A 15,956-nucleotide genomic window follows, 5' to 3' on the forward strand; every position below is an offset into this window, starting at 1 on the left:
TTAAGCTAACCCTTTTTCCTTTTCTTTTTGACCTTATCTCATTATGCTAAGTTCTGTTCTACGTAGCTTATAAAGAGAAAGGTTTTCAAACGTTTTCGGTAATGGAGATAAGATTTCTCTAATCTGATCTCCTTTGGAAGGCTATTCCAAAGGGAGGGTGACAAATAGAAAAAAGCCGATCTCCCTGTAGATTCCCATCTAGCCTTAGCAAGAGGGGGAATAACTAACCTGTTATCTGTTAGGGATCTAAGAGTTCGCATAGCGGTGTAGGGAATTGTTAAATTCGACAAGTAGCTAGGATTTAATGTGTAAAAGGCTTTGTGTGTCAGGACAAGAGCCTTAAACTTTATTCTTGCTTCGACCGGGAGCCAGTGCAGATGATGCAATAAAGGTGTTACTCTATCATCCCTCCGGGCCCTGCAGATCATACGTGCTGCTGTATTTTGAATTCTTTGTAATCGCTTTAAGTTTGCTTGAGTAATCCCAGCATATACAATGTTACAGTAGTCTAAACGTGAAGTAATATATGCAGATGTCAGTGTTTTGAGAGAGTCCTTACTTATTGAATTTCTGACTGACCGAAGCCGCCTCAGATGAAAAAAAGATTTTTTCACTACATCGGATACTTGTTCCTCAAAGGTCAATGCGGAATCAATAATGACCCCGAGATATCTAAAAGACTTAACTGTTGGGATATTCTGACCAAATAGCATAGGTACCACAGAGGGATATGTGCCTTGCCCTACTATCCAAGATGTTATAGTCTTATCCGGGTTCAGTACCAGCTGATGTGTTGTCAACCAGTCTGCTACTTTATCCAAGCATATTTGAATGGGTGTAAGATCTATGTTCGATGGTCTAACATAATGGATAAGCAGAAAATCATCTGCATGTGAGTAAAAACTGATACCCATTGTTTGAATGAGGAGCGCCAGGGGACTGATGTATAGGTTGAACAGTAGTGGAGATAAAACCGAGCCCTGAGGAACTCCACATGATAGGTTGTATGATGTAGAACAGGATTGCTACTGAACTACTTTAAATGAACGATTCGTGAGGAAGGATATAAACCATTTCATAGTTGTCCCTGAAATTCCAATCTCGCTCAATCTATCAATGAGTAAGTTGTGATTGATTAGGTCAAAGGCCGCAGACAAATCTAATGAAACAACCAGGGCAATATAACCGAGTTCTAATTTTGCATGGATTTCACTTAACAGTGAAGTCAGAATAGTCTCTGTACTGTGACCCTTCCTAAAACCAGATTGTCTGGGATGTAACAAATTTTTTGAATCTACATAAGTTTGCAACTGTCTAAACACTACTGTCTCTATAACTTTGGATAGAAAAGGAAGATTAGAGACTGGTCTATAGTTAGCAGGTAATAAGGGGTCCAAAGAAGCTTTCTTTAGACTATGTTTTACTAGCGCTTCTTTCAAAATAGTGGGGACTATCCCATCAGAAAGGCTCAACATGACAATTGAGTACATAAACTGTTGGACTTCTAGCGAATGTTTTTTCAACCATGCAGAAGGTATAGGATCCAACGAACTATAACAAATCTCTTCCAGCCAACATCTAGGAGGTTGCAAAAGTTAACCCTGAAAGTACCACTTGCATGCAATGAAACCAGGATATACAGTGACACTCTAGATAGGCAGAATTACCTAACTAACTGCCCAGTGAACTACTGAGAACTTTACACGGAAACAAGTACAGACTACATGCAGTCAGTTCTAAAGTTATTCTTCAACGCACCATTGCCTGTAACAGTATGTCAGATGCTGATGATCAGTCTGGCCTTGCATTTTGCCAGAGCAATCTAATCATGCTCTCTTTATACATTTCATATTTAGTTTCAAAATCTCAAGTTCTACAAGGTCAGAAGGAAACATTTCTTACATAAAAAAAGGAAGCCACTAAAAGCATCCCGGCAAGGGAAATGCCATCATCTTAAATAATGCAACTTAAATGCATACCTGTGAAAATGCACCCCAATTATCCCGATTAAATCCCCACTTCATTAAAAAGCATGTTCATGAAAAGAAGAAAATCACTGACCAGTAATGCAAGTATTTGCTCTCTGATACATTCAAATACCCAGAGTACTGGTGGAACATGGGCTGCTTGGTCAGTCCGGGCAGGAACAGAATCTCATCTGCACTAGGGGCAGACTCCACCTGGAGCCCGCCCAACAGAAGGGCACAGAAGAGCAAGGAGACCATCTGAAAGGGAAAGTAGGGATTAGTCATGAGCTGTGTTATCTATATCTGCTTAGCTGTATGAGCAGGTTGGGCGGAGGGCCTCCCATGGTGTTTAAACATAATGTGAGTCTAAAATGCAGAAAGAGTTCACACGTCTTCAACCATGGCAGCCATCTTGGACTCTTTGTCATGGTTATGTAATTTGCTCTGACATTCCTTCTAATAGCTATAAAATCTAGAACACTACATGCAGAACCAAAGATTAAGTGGGGAAGCATGCAGAGCATGGCACGTGAACAGAACTGTAAACTAAAATACAAATTTGACAAGTAACATCCAAAAGTTAGATATAAAAAGTATGATATAAAAAATTAAAGCCACAGGGTGCCACCCAAGACAACATGTATTACTTTGCTCCACCATAAGGTGGCAGTACACATACCCTGTTTCCCCGAAAATAGGACCTACCCCGAAAATAAGACCTACCGGGGTTTTCCTGCAAATTTAAAATATAAGACATCCCCCCAAAAGTAAGACCTACCAAACTTTTTTTTTAAGCAGGGCCGCCGAGAGCCACCCGCGGTTGCCCCCCCCCCCCCCCACCCGAGGTCGCTGGTGCCCCCCTCCATTGCTCCCGGAACTAACTTGAAGCTCCTTTCACCTTCGCAAGTTCGGATTCGGAGCAGCAGCATGGCAGACCTCTCCTTCCTTCCGTGTCCCGCCCTCGCCTGATGTAACATAATGTCAGGCGAGAGCGGGGCACGGAAGGAGGGAGAGGTCTGCCCTGCTGCTGCTTGCTGCTCCGAATCCGAACTTGCGAAGGTGAAAGGAGCTTCAGGTTAGTTCCGGGAGCAACGGAAGGGGGGCCAGGCGACCTCGGGTGGGGAGGGTGACCAATGTTTCCCAGAAAATAAGACATCCCCCCCGAAAATAAGACCTAGCGCGTTTTGGGGAGGAAAAATAAATATAAGACAGTGTCTTATTTTCGGGGAAACACGGTAGCAACCAGTAGCAAACTACACAGTTCAGATACTAGGCATTGTATTGCTGTACATAGTCATTAAGAAACTCACATGACTTGATTTCACATTGCCATCAACAAGAGTGAGCCCAACAGGGCCAAGGGGAGGAGGAATGCATGTACAGCACATCCGTGGAATGATTTCCTACTAATAGTTATGAAATCTAGGACACTACAATGCCTCTCCCACAGGGCATTGGGCCACGTCTACAGGATCTTAACACCACCAATCCAAATTTAGCCCATATTCAAACTGTATTTTCACTGGTTTTCCTCCAAGCTAAATTTGATACCACTCTAATCAGTATCTGAAAAGTGATTCTATTTGTAAAGAGACATTATTTAATCTCTATGTTGAATTTATTTCCAAAATTTTGTTGTGCTAGAATGATTGCAAAAAAAGAAAAAGCTGTGTATGGCTTAAAAAGGTGTACAGTAATAGCATCAGCTCAGTAGACCTGTTTAAATACAACCACCATATGACATTTACCACAATCTACTTGAAAACGTGAACTGTTCTAAAATACTAGCCAGGTTTTAGTCACTAAAGATGCTGCTCTCACTCGTCATAAATTTACAATTGACTACTAGAAAAGTATTAGTCTCTTCTGTGTCGCAACTAGATAAAATCCAAGGAGAAGGGATCATCTCCTCTGTACAGTGCTGTGATTTCCTATCAGCAAACTGCAAACGTTTAGTGACCTTTATTCCCCCAGTGTTTGGAACGTATTCCAAAAATGCTATATTTTGTTGTTGCACTATCGAGGAAAAACATGGGTGAAGGCACATGCTCTTTAGTTAGATCCCTCAGTCCCAAGGATCCAAGTAATAGTGTGAAAACATTTCAAAAGGATCAGAAAATAAGACAGGTAGCCAACTCTGGAACGCCTTACCAAGATCTATTCGAATAGTCAATGACCACTTACCCTTCTGGAAGCTGCTAAAAACTTACCTCTTCAAGCAAGCCTATACAAAAGACCTAACTTAAATTAGGAGGCCATGAGGCATATTTTCAAAGCACTTAGCCTTCCAAAGTTCCATAAAAACCTATGGAACTTTGGAAGGCTAAGTGCTTTGAAAATATGCCTACATCTGTGCTACCCAGATCAGACTATATGACAGAACCTGAAATATACTTCCCTACTTAATCCTTTCTAAATTTCATCCCTCTTCCAACCTCACTATACATTCTTCCTTAATTAACACCACACGACCCCATTACACACCCTCTTCCCACTCCCTACCTCTACCACCCTCCTCCCTTACCCACATCTAATTGTCCACCTCTTTATACACTACATACAGCTGTTAGCCATTCTATGTTACTTTGTAAACCTATTACACTATGTAAGCCGCATTGAACCTGCTAATAAGTGGGAAAGCGTGGGGTATAAGTGTTACAAATAAATAAATAAATAAATAAAATGATCCCACAAACAATGCACAGACTGGATGAGGAAGTGTAGCCCCCCCCCCCCCCCCCTCCCTTCAAAAGAAATTACGTCAACCATACAAAATAAGGGGCTTTTTAAGATTCGGTAAAATCTGAGCTTAGCGAATTTTAATGCAGGACTTTTCTATACATGAAGCCCACTTCTCCCCCTCCCCAAGTCATGCGCTAATGTTCCTATTAGCTCACGGTGCAAAAAATTAACATGGGTGCACTTAATGCCTCCTATTTAGAAGGTGTTAAATACTCCCACATTAACCTTGCATTATCCAGTTAGAGTACACTAATCGTAACATGCTAGCTGGATTACGCAGGACCCCCACTAAAAAATATTTTTTACAATGAACTAACAAGTAGGTTACCATGCTGTCTTGCTTTGGTATTGCAGCCTGCTCACTTATATCACCACAGACTGCACACAGAATAAAATGCTACAGATTCTTTTAGATTTGTATTGGGTAAATGAAAGTCTTTAGTCAAATGGAGAGTGTATAGATCATTATTGCTTCAATCAATCTACACAATGATTAAGATATAAACACACTGGCTAGCTATATTGGGAGATATGCACACTAATCAAACTATCTAACTAAAAGAAAGCTATGAAACATATATATAGATATATACATACAACACTGGTTAGGAAGCTCAGGCCCTTAAATCATCAGCCGGGGGATCCGTCGCGGCGAAAGCCAAGTCTCAACCAGGTACACACCTTCTGCACGACACGTCTGCCCACAGATGAATCTCCACCTTACTGTGACAAACTCTTCCTTTTATAGGCTCTGAGCTCATGTTCAGAGCTAGGGAAGGTACAGACAGCTTCAATGGAAAATTACAGCTATGCTTAGGTCTGTGGGAACGTGATCACATGCTTTCCCAAGTCCAGGTGGCCAAGTTGGGCCTGGGAAAACAGTGCCATCCTTCCCTTTGCATACCAAATTAGTTAGAGCTGTGTCTTATCTTCTGCATTCCAACTTGTTTTCTTATATTTACAAGGAAAGTTACTTTTGGTCAAAGACAAGATTTCAGAGTGTATTATCGGGCAAAAGACAGGGTTGAAAAGAAATCCTAGACCCCGAGTGCACTGGTCGTTCAAGACAGGGTTGAAAAACAATCTTTAAAATTCACTTCCATTACACATGCACAGAGAAAATGCCACAAAACACTTTAAATATGCTTTGCAGTTAGTATAGGTTAATGGTTTTATAGTCTTTAGTTAAAAGGCCCTTAAGTAACCATAAATAAAAAAAACCCCAAGAACCCAATATGTACAGATGAGAATTCTATTTACTCTACCTAAATTAGCTAAAACTACTCCCCCCCCACCCCAAGATATTCCACCAGTGACAGGCTGCATGGTTAGCTGCCACCACTGACACTAACCAGAATTGACTGTTTTTTTTTGGGCCAACTAACTTAACTAGATATGTGAATATTTAGCACTGGCTGGTTAAGTTAACAGCGGGCAAAGACAGGACTTCTTTATGCGGTCCGATTTGCCTGCTAAACGTAGCCGGCCAACACTTGAATATTCGCAATATATCCGGTTAGCCACTAAGCACTAATATTCAGCAGAGATACCCAGCTATCTCACACTGAACATAAGCACTTAGCTGGCTAAGTGCTATTTAACCAGCCAGGCGGCTGTTCTTAGCCAGTTAAATAGCTCTGAATATCAGGTCCACTATATCAGGAATGCTTTATTCTGACTACTTAGCCACCAGTTCTTGGCCCACAGATCAAACGTCAAGAATGAAACCTAGAGCAACTGAACGTAAATTCAGCTACTAATGAAAAAAAGATGGGCGCTAAATCCAAATAAATAAAATAAAGCACATGATGTCAGTCCATAGACCTGGGTTCAGCTCTTCGCCATTGTTTCCTAATAACTGGCTGAAGGTAAACCTAGCTATCTGGGTTTGCAGGATATCCCTAATAAATAAGCACTAGAGATGCCCATACACTATCTTCTACATACTCATAACTGGCTAGGTATGCCTCCAGTAGATGACCAGGGGCACTGTCCTAATCCCTTGCCGGCCAGGGTTGAGAATGATGCAGAAGCAGGACTCCCAGTCCTAGAAGGATGCAGAAGCAGGACTCCCAGTTACTGAACAATAATAACACATATGACCAAATACACAGCCCATGATTGTAGGGTGCTAGAAGAAGCCCTAATGCATAAAACTTGGTGAAGAACTGCCATTACAAAGTCTGGACTAAAGTAGTAGGAAGGGGCATATACAACTGGAAAACCCTGCGGTAATTACTAATAAAAGCTCACCCTATGAGACACCAGATTTCAACTCTGTAGTCCATAGGAGCAGGAAGAAACTGCTCTGGATAAGAGAAGACCTTTAGTAAATCTGTGTTTTCCCCTCTTAATCTGCTGGAGAAGAATTCCATGGATAAATGCAAAACTAATATGAGCTCTTATCCCTCTACTAAGTACTGTTTTTTTATTTAATCGACTGGGAAATTCTTGCAGCACAGTTTTACTTACTCCCAACACAATCCATACACCAATAGCCCTATTATCTTTACTACTAAGAAGCTGATATTGAAGATCTAAGATCCAAAGCCTCTCTATCCTTCATTCATTCAAATGCCATTCGTTTCAAAGTATCTTAGACCTAAGCAGATTTACAGCTTTATTTTACAGGTAATAGATTTGCCCCTAGTGAGCTCACAATCTAAGTAGTAGATTGTACTACTGTTGTACCTGGAGCAACGCAGGGGTTAAGTGACTTGTCCAGGGTCACACGAAGCTGCAGAGAGAATTGAACCCGGTTCCCCAGGATCTACTTATCACTTCTATAGCTCTACAAGGCATACGCAGCGCTGTACACCATACACAAAAAAGACAGTCCCTGCTCAAAGAGCTCACAAAACAAAAGAAGCAAGTTCCCACAATGTTTCTGCACCAATATATATCCTCTCTCATTTCTCCTTACATTCCTCCCCGTGAACTCCGCTCTCTGAGCAAGTCTCTCTTGTCGTCCCCCTTCTCCTCCACCGCTAACTCCAGACTTCGTTCCTTTTATCCTGCTGCACCTTATGCCTGGAACCGTCTTCCCGAGCCCATAGGTCGAGCTCCATCTCTACCTGTTTTTAAATCTATGCTGAAGGCTCACCTTTTCACTGCTGCCTTTGGCTCCTAGCCGCTACTCATTTGCCCTCCTCCCCCTCCCCTGTTCCTCTTAACCCTGTAATTGCCTTGCTTGCACATAATGTCTTGTCTGTCTGTTTTACCTAGATTGTAAGCTCTTTGAGCAGGGACTGTCTCTCTATGTCAAATGTTCAGCGCTGCGTGCGTCTGGTAGCGCTATATAAATGCTATCAGTAGTAGTAATATAACACGTACTAGGGTGACCTTATAACCAGCCCCTCCAAATAACACACTGATTAGGATTAATAACAAATTACTACTGTACGTACGTCCAAAAGGTTATTCCGTTATTATACTTCCTCTGCGTACATCCATATGCTGCACAAACCGGCATGTTTGAAAATCTAAGTGAGATTAAATAAAAATGCTACCAACAGGAACGACAACGTGGCTGCACCAGCTGAGCTCATAGGTTTGTTTGCTTTGTTTTGAGTGTACTAGGCAGGCAGAACGGCGGCTGCGCGGGGAAGGGGAACCAGACGAACCTAAGTGGCTTCAACGTTTTGACGTCATGTCGCAATCAAACCTCTTTGGTTAGTACCAGAGCGCGCGCGCTCGATCGTGGCCCGGAAGAGGTCTGGTGTGGTTTACTCTTGGCGGTGAAGACGGAAGAGAACAGAGGAACCTAAGTGGCTTCAACGCTTTGACGTCATGCCGCCTCCCGGTCGCAATCCAACCTCTTTGCTTAGTGCTGTCTATAGCGCGCGTGCTCGATGGCCCGGAAGAGGTCTGGTCACTGGTGTGGTTGAACTTGAATTGCTTCTCTTTTGTTTCCTTGCAGTGTATCCTTAGCCTCGCCCAATAGTGGTACCCGGGTCGGGAACAGAGGATTCCCCTGGATCCATTTACTTCTCCCCCTATGGCAGGTTGTTGTGTTTAGGAGGCTGCCCCATCTTTCCCCAAGTCTTATCCTTTGATTTCAGGTATTTATTGCATTTGTAGCCCACATTTTCCCACCTATTTGCAGGCTCAGTGTGGCTTACAGAGTTTTGTTATGACATATTCATTCCGGGATATCAGATACAATTAGTAGTGTACAAAGATAAAGTAAGGGAAGAGAGAAGGAAGGTGTTAAGCAGGATGGTATAAAAGGTGAGTACTGAGTAGCTCTCAAAGCCCTTGAAGTTCATATAGCTTAGCAGCACTGGCCTAGGAGCCAAGGTACAAAACCCAATGGAAATGACTCCTCCGTGGCATAGTCAAGGAGGTTGTTCAGTATCGGGGTACTCAAGCACCCAGAGCACCCACAGAGCTGGCTCCCGTGGCTACTGGCATGTATTATCTTGATCTTGCTATGCCGGAGGACTCTAAAACTGAGCTATACGTGGGGTGGCCTTTGTAACGTATATTCATGTTTTGCAAATCTGAAAGGAAGGCCCACGAAGCAGCACATGAAAAGCTTGTAGGAGCTTGAGGACTACATTTGCAGCTATGATCAAGATAGCAATTGTGATGTCTTTTTATAAAGCAATTGTAAGAGATGCTCAGTGCTGAGTTTTGTTTGTTTTTGTACACGGTGTAAAACTGAATGATGAAATTTGCTCCTGTTGCTCATAGTGTAATCCCATTCCCCCATATAACATAGTAACATAGTAGATGACGGCAGAAAAAGACCTGCACGGTCCATCCAGTCTGCCCAACAAGATAACTCATATTTGCTGCTTTTTGTGTATACCCTACTTTGATTTGTACCTGTGCTCTTCGGGGCACAGACCGTATAAGTCTGCCCACCACCCGCCCCTCCTCCCAACCACCAGCTCCGGCACAGACCGCACAAGTCTGCCCAGCACCATCCCCACCTCCCAACCACCAGCCCCGCCTCCCAACCCCGGCTCCGGCACAGACCGTACAAGTCTGTCCAGCACTATCCCCGCCTCCCAACCACCAGTCCTGCTGCCCACCACCGGCCCTGGCACAGACCGTACAAGTCTGTCCAGCACTATCCCCGCCTCCCAACCACCAGCCCCGCCTCCCGATCCCGACTAAGCTCCTGAGGATCCATTCCGTCGGTACAGGATTCCTTTATGCTTATCCCATGCATGTTTGAATTCCGTTACCATTTTCATTTCCACCACCTCCCGCGGGAGGGCATTCCAAGCATCCAGTACTCTCTCCGTGAAAAAATACTTCCTGACATTTTTCTTGAGTCTGCCCCCCTTCAATCTCATTTCATGTCCTCTCGTTCTACCGCCTTCGCACCTCCGGAAAAGGTTCGTTTGCGGATTAATACTTTTCAAATATTTGAACGTCTGTATCATATCACCCCTGTTTCTCCTTTCTTCCAGAGTATACATGTTCGGGTCATCAAGTCTCTCCTCATACGTCTTGTAACGCAAATCCCTTACCATTCTCGTAGCTTTTCTTTGCACCGCTTCAATTCTCTTTACATCCTTCGCAAGGTACGGCCTCCAAAACTAAACACAATACTCTAGGTGGGGCCTCACCAACGACTTATACAGGGGCATCAACACCTCCTTTCTTCTGCTGGTCACACCTCTCTCTATACAGCCTAACAACCTTCTAGCTATGGCCACCGCCTTGTCACACTGTTTCGTCGCCTTCAAATCCTCAGATACTATCACCCCAAGATCCCTTTCTCCGCCCGTACCTATCAGACTCTCCCCGCCTAACACATACGTCTCCCGTGGATTTCTATTCCCTAAGTGCATCACTTTGCATTTCTTCGCATTGAATTTTAATTGCCAAACCTTAGACCATTCTTCTAGCTTCCTCACACCAGTTGATAAATGGCACCCAATATTTTAGTAGCTAGGCTTCCCCATCTTACCTCCCATCCTTCATATTTCTCATTCCATTTTAACTCTACATACCTTATTCTTGTTGGTCTCTGCTCCTTCATTCCTTCCTCTTCTCACTCTCTTGTTAAGGGTTGCCAACTACCCAGTTCTCTATTACACAGTCCATTTTTAGATAATTTATAGTGTGTCCAGACATTACTCTGCCCCATGGTTCATCCAAAAATAGTAATTTTTGGTTGAACCATGGGAAATGGTAATTTCTGGGCAGGGCAGCCTGTATTGATAGGGGGCTGCTCTACCATTTAGAGCCCCAACAGCAGCTGTGTAAGCTCATGTGACTGGAAGACGAGTAGCCTGTAAGTTAGAGGGCTGAGAACTAGGAGAACTTGGGCAAGCCACTTTACTCTCTCTTGCCGTAGGTCCAAATTTAGATTGTAAGCCCTTGAAGGACAGGGAACTACCTACCTACTGTACCTAAATAGTTCTCATATTGAACTGTTGCTGAAAAGGCTGAGCTTAAAAATAAATCAATAGATTAAAAAAAAGTGGCTTTGAAGCTGGACCACTGTCAGCATCCCCAGATGGTTCCCCACCAATCCAAGTTTTTTGGGTAGAAACGTTAATCATGACCCTGTTCTCTTGTCCCTTCTTTTCAGTATCCATTTTACCACTCTTGTCTCTTTCCCAAACCTCAGTTGTCCATTTGCATTTTTTTTCTTTAGCAAGCAGGCCAAGCTTGAGTCTCCTGGAACAACAGTACCCCTAGAGGTGTGATGCTGCTAACCAAGTAGGCAGCATGCTCTGAAGGGATGCTGACAGCACTGTACATGCTTGGTGTTCTTGTACTCCCTCCCTTGGGCCTGCACGTAAAGCAGGTACTGCAGGGAGAATAGAAATGACTGCCAGTAAGATTTTATTGTGAAGCAGCCTTATCCTGCACATGGGCCACCTTGTTTGCAAGCACAGTGCTGTCATGGGAATTGCAGCTCCAGGAGACTTAATAGGTAAGATGGGGTATTTGTTCTGTCTGCTGAACTCCATACATGCATACGGTTTAAAAAAATATGTAGGCACTTTCTGTACCCTCCCATGCCCAATGACAACACTCAGTATATTCATCAAAGAGCCTGGTTGACTTTGTTTATTTTGATCACCCGGAACAGTTGGGAACTTCTAGGCCTGAGTTATAGTCAGCTGAGTAAGTTGTGCTGCTAATGCCTTCTATTTTTAAAAATGTCCTTTCCCTTTTCTCCCAGTGTACCACCACAGCCCTGCTCTAGAGGGACTTTCTGTATTGCGCAAAGTAAATTTTGTTTCCATTCCTATTCTGTCTAGGCCTGTTTGAGACTGACAAAGATTGCGGTAGTGGTATAGATAATTTCTCCACTGGTCATTTTATTTTGGTCTAGAAGACCAGCATTGAAAACCAGTGCATTAGACCAGCTCATTTGAAATGGGCAATGAGTGCGTGTCACAAGCTCATGCTATTGACCTGAGTTATATGGGAATTGTTGAAATGCTTTATAAATATGTGCTAGTCCATTAAGCCATCCATTATTAACATCAAGGTTATTTTATATGATGGTGAATCTGTACTTAAAACAGGAAGAACCTGGCATTTAGATTTTAAAGTGCTCCGCTGAATACAAATATTTCTCTTTTTGTTCAACAGGTAGAACACCTTACCTGGGCTTTGTCAAATTCATGGAAAGATGTGACTGAGCATTTTCCCTAATGGGAGGATTTGAACCCAACGTTCCTCAAAGGATAGTAATCCCAACAGAAATTCTCCCTGGTGAGGTTCTCACTTCGGAAATTTGCATTGTGCTAAAACACCACTAGTGAGTTCTAATTGAATACTTTTAAAATCTGAAGTCCGATATTACATTTCATTTAGCCATGGCTGGGGTATCCATGCATAATTTGTTGGGCTTTGACAGTGGGTCACTGGTGGCTTTCCAGTTAGACAACACTTCTAAATTGGATTCCCTGAGTTTTGAAACCAGCTTCATGAAAACAGTTTTTCTTAATTTTCCACACGTTATACTAGTTCATAGAACTCGTATCACGAAAGGGAGATCCTTGTATGCTTTTCTAGCAGACAGCCCTGGTTTTCGAACAATTGGTGAAATAGAAAAGGTGGTTCATTTTGCTGTTCCCAAAGATGAATCAAAAGAGAGCTTGGCTCAGATGTACAAGACGTTCAAAGAGTTCAACCCAGACTGGGCCAAGATCAAGACTTTTTTGGTTGAGCCATACTTCCCTGGTAGTCCAACCCTTTCTGAAGCATTTCCATCTGCTGAGATTGTTCTGTCTGTCTTTCATGTATGCAAGTTTTTCCAGCAAAAAATCTATCAGTTTTCTCTGAACAACCAAACGGAAAGATTGTTACTTAATGCCTTAAAAAACACTATGTGTTCAGCAACGGAAGGCAATCTAAATAAGATGCATGTGATCCTGAAAGAGTTTATAAAACCAGATTTGCTTCCACAGCTGAATTCTCATTGGCTATTAGCTGATCACATCTGGGCTTTGCACAGATGGAGGACTTGGGCAGAATGTATCCAGTATTTTCAAGGCCTAGAAATAATTTCTCGGGACTTTGCCCAGCTGTTCAGTACAGGGGTGTCTTTAGAAACTAGCATCAGTTCTCTAGCAAAGCACGTTCAGCAGCGCACAGATGGTAAAAAGCCCCCAGAGCCTGGGGGGTTGAAAGACTTCATCAGAAAATTGGAAAATACTCATAATGATGACAGCGATAGGTTGGCACATAAACGTGTGAATCCTGTGAGCGATTCCTGTCCTTCATCTTCCATAGGCCTTGCTCGTTCCCAAGGAAATGAACCACCCCACCCAGAAGAAAGCACTGTTGAAAGTGAAGACCAAGTTCAACTCTCCATAGTTCGTATCTGCACACCAGCAGCAGCTAAACTCTGTCTGCAGGAATTTGCAGTCGCTCAGAAGTCTGTACAGCTAGTAGGTACCAACAATGAGAAGATCAACATTCAGATTCTAGAAGACTTTCAGGAAGTAGATAGAAAAAGCCTAAAAAAGTGCACTTGCAACTTCAATCAGACATTTCAGCTCCCCTGCCGGCACATTCTTGCTATTCTTAACTCCGACAGGAAGGTGGTGCAGAGCGAAATGATTCACGAGCAATGGAATAAGAGGAATAAAAGTTCAGATAACAACAAGCCTCTCACTGATGGTCTACTAGAAATCTTGAAAAGCTCATATTCTGCCTCCCAAGACAAATCCCTAACCATCATGTCGCTAAAGCGAGAGATCACACGGTTACTTGTAGACTGTAACAATGAAGAGTTTGAACGAAGGTACAACACGCTCAGGGAACTAGCCGACAACTGGATTGGACCTTATGTTCAAGTAAAGCTGTAATATGTTCTGTAAACCTGAGCAAGATAATATAGGATGCTACATGTAAAAGAAAAAAAAAATTTTAAGGCGCCATTTAATAACAGTAATTTCTACCCTCAGTTTACGTAGACAAATAATAGCTAAGGGCCCCTTTTACTAAGGGACACTAGCATTTTTAGCGCACGCTAAACACTAGCAACATCCCTAGGAATACATGGACATTGCTAACATTTAGCGTGCCCTAAATATTAGTTTGTGCTAAAAATGCTAGTGTGACTTAGTAAAAGACCCCCTTGGTACTTTATTTTTCCTCGTTTAATGCAGAAATGATTTTTCTGATACATCTTTCCATGATGTTGTACAGAAAATTTAGAGGGTCCTTTTACTAAAGTGCAGTAAAAAAGAAAAGGGCCTTAGCATGCCCTTGCTTGGGTTTTTCCTGCATGCTAAGGCCGTTTTTACCACAGCCTTAAAAATGCCTTTTTAAATTTTTTGTATTAATGGCCACACACTAATGTTAGCACAACAAAACCCCAAAAGTTAAAGGAACCCCCCCCCCCTACGTAAAATGCAAACAAATCCAGAAGCAGGGGTGAACCAAAACGATGCTCACAGCCTGGTAGGTAGTATATAAGCCTTTATTAGGCACCAGTCCTATAGTAGACCTGACATGGGGCCGTGTTTCAACAGGAAACACCCATCTGCCTCAGGGGTCACCCACACAAGAAAAGGAAAACTAGGTATGAGGTGGTGCAGGATCAAAACAGTGAAATACCAAACCTGTATCGCTGATTTACAATGGTTTCTGCAAAGACGCTGTCGAGCTCTGTGAGTCGTTTTGGTTCACCCCTACTTCTGGATTTATTTGTTTGCACACACCAATGTTGCCATTAGGGTGCGGCCGTTAAAAAAAAAAAAAAATCGTCGCATGTGCTCGTACTGCCACCCATTTTGTAGGCAGTAAAGGCTCGCATGCTATCTCTGCGCAAAACAGTTAGTGCATGGTAATGTAGCTGTGCTGATCAGTGCAGGAATTCCCCCTGAAAATATACTATGTAGTTAGTGCATTTAGATTTGGCACTTACTGCAGGATGCTTCACTTTAAGCTGCATCAGGCAGTGCCTAGTGAACTTAGTAAAATGGCCCTATAGATGGTTAGATGTATCATCCCTTGTAGTGACAGGTTCAGTGCTGTTCATCTTAGTCTCACTAAGAGCTTCAGAGGTTTATTTTCAAAGCACTTAGACTCACAAAGCTACATAGAGGGGAATAATTGAACGGCGCCGGCAAAATACATGGCCGGCGATGTATTTTGGTGGCGCCGCAAACAGCTGGCCAGACCCGTATTTTCGAAAAAGATGACCGGCCATCTTTTGTTTCGATAATATGGTTCCGGCCAGCCAAATGCCTTGGATTTGGCCAGGGTTAGAGATGGCCGGTGTCGTTTTTTAGCGATAATGGAAAGTTATGTCGGCCATCTCAAACCCCGGCCAAATTCAAGACATTTGGCTGTGGGAGGAGCCAGCATTTTTAGTGCACTGGCCCCCCTGACATGCCAGGACACCAACCGGGCTCCCTAGGGGTCAGTGCGGTGGACTTCAGAAAAGCTCCCACGTGCATAGCTCCCTTACTTTGGGAGCTGAGGCCCCCCCCCCCAAAAAAAAAAACCCACTACCCACAAATGTACTGCACCCACTAAAACTGCTCCAGGGACCTGCATACAGCCTCTAGGACTTATTGCTGCTGTATAACTTTGGCACACCAGTTCACACCTGAAGACTAATCTCTTTGAAAAAGTCCTTTATTTGAATAAGCACGTTTACTCACAGTTAACTGCAGATCAGAGGTTGTGCCCCACTGGCAAAGAGTCCCCTGGTACTAAGATGAGCAGTAGGTCAGAGCTGGCACAATGGTGTACAATGCCCTCTTTCAGCACCATTCAAGGTAAGAACTACATTCTCTAACGTGGGTAACA

The 15,956-nt window shown here is 43.1% G+C and overlaps 2 protein-coding genes across 3 annotated transcripts in view; one reads left to right on the plus strand and one right to left on the minus strand.

The window, feature by feature from the left end:
* The window catches only part of LOC115475946 (lysosomal protective protein-like), a 65,130-nt gene extending 59,713 nt beyond the window's left edge, over nucleotides 1-5,417 (minus strand). For both annotated transcript variants that reach the window (XM_030212028.1, XM_030212027.1), the window contains exons 1-2: nucleotides 5,307-5,417; nucleotides 2,062-2,225 (exon numbers count right to left, since the gene is read on the minus strand). In XM_030212028.1, the coding sequence (XP_030067888.1) occupies nucleotides 2,062-2,225 (164 nt within the window). In that variant the 5' untranslated portion in view covers nucleotides 5,307-5,417. The remainder of the gene's footprint in view (nucleotides 1-2,061; nucleotides 2,226-5,306) is intronic.
* A 3,153-nt stretch (nucleotides 5,418-8,570) lies between these two features.
* On the plus strand, nucleotides 8,571-14,394 carry ZSWIM1 (zinc finger SWIM-type containing 1). Its single transcript, XM_030211825.1, has 2 exons — nucleotides 8,571-8,770; nucleotides 12,279-14,394. Exon 2 carries the CDS (start codon nucleotides 12,506-12,508, stop codon nucleotides 14,000-14,002), a length of 1,497 nt encoding a protein of 498 aa, XP_030067685.1. The 5' UTR covers nucleotides 8,571-8,770; nucleotides 12,279-12,505; the 3' UTR covers nucleotides 14,003-14,394.
* The last annotated feature ends 1,562 nt before the right edge of the window (nucleotides 14,395-15,956 follow it).

This window comes from Microcaecilia unicolor, chromosome 8, assembly GCF_901765095.1.
Source record: "Microcaecilia unicolor chromosome 8, aMicUni1.1, whole genome shotgun sequence".
Lineage (NCBI taxonomy): Eukaryota > Metazoa > Chordata > Amphibia > Gymnophiona > Siphonopidae > Microcaecilia > Microcaecilia unicolor.

What these genes read in the sequence shown, in the direction of transcription:
- ZSWIM1 (XM_030211825.1), top strand. Translation starts at nt 12,506, where the DNA reads ATGGCTGGGGTATCCATGCATAATTTGTTGGGCTTTGACAGTGGGTCA.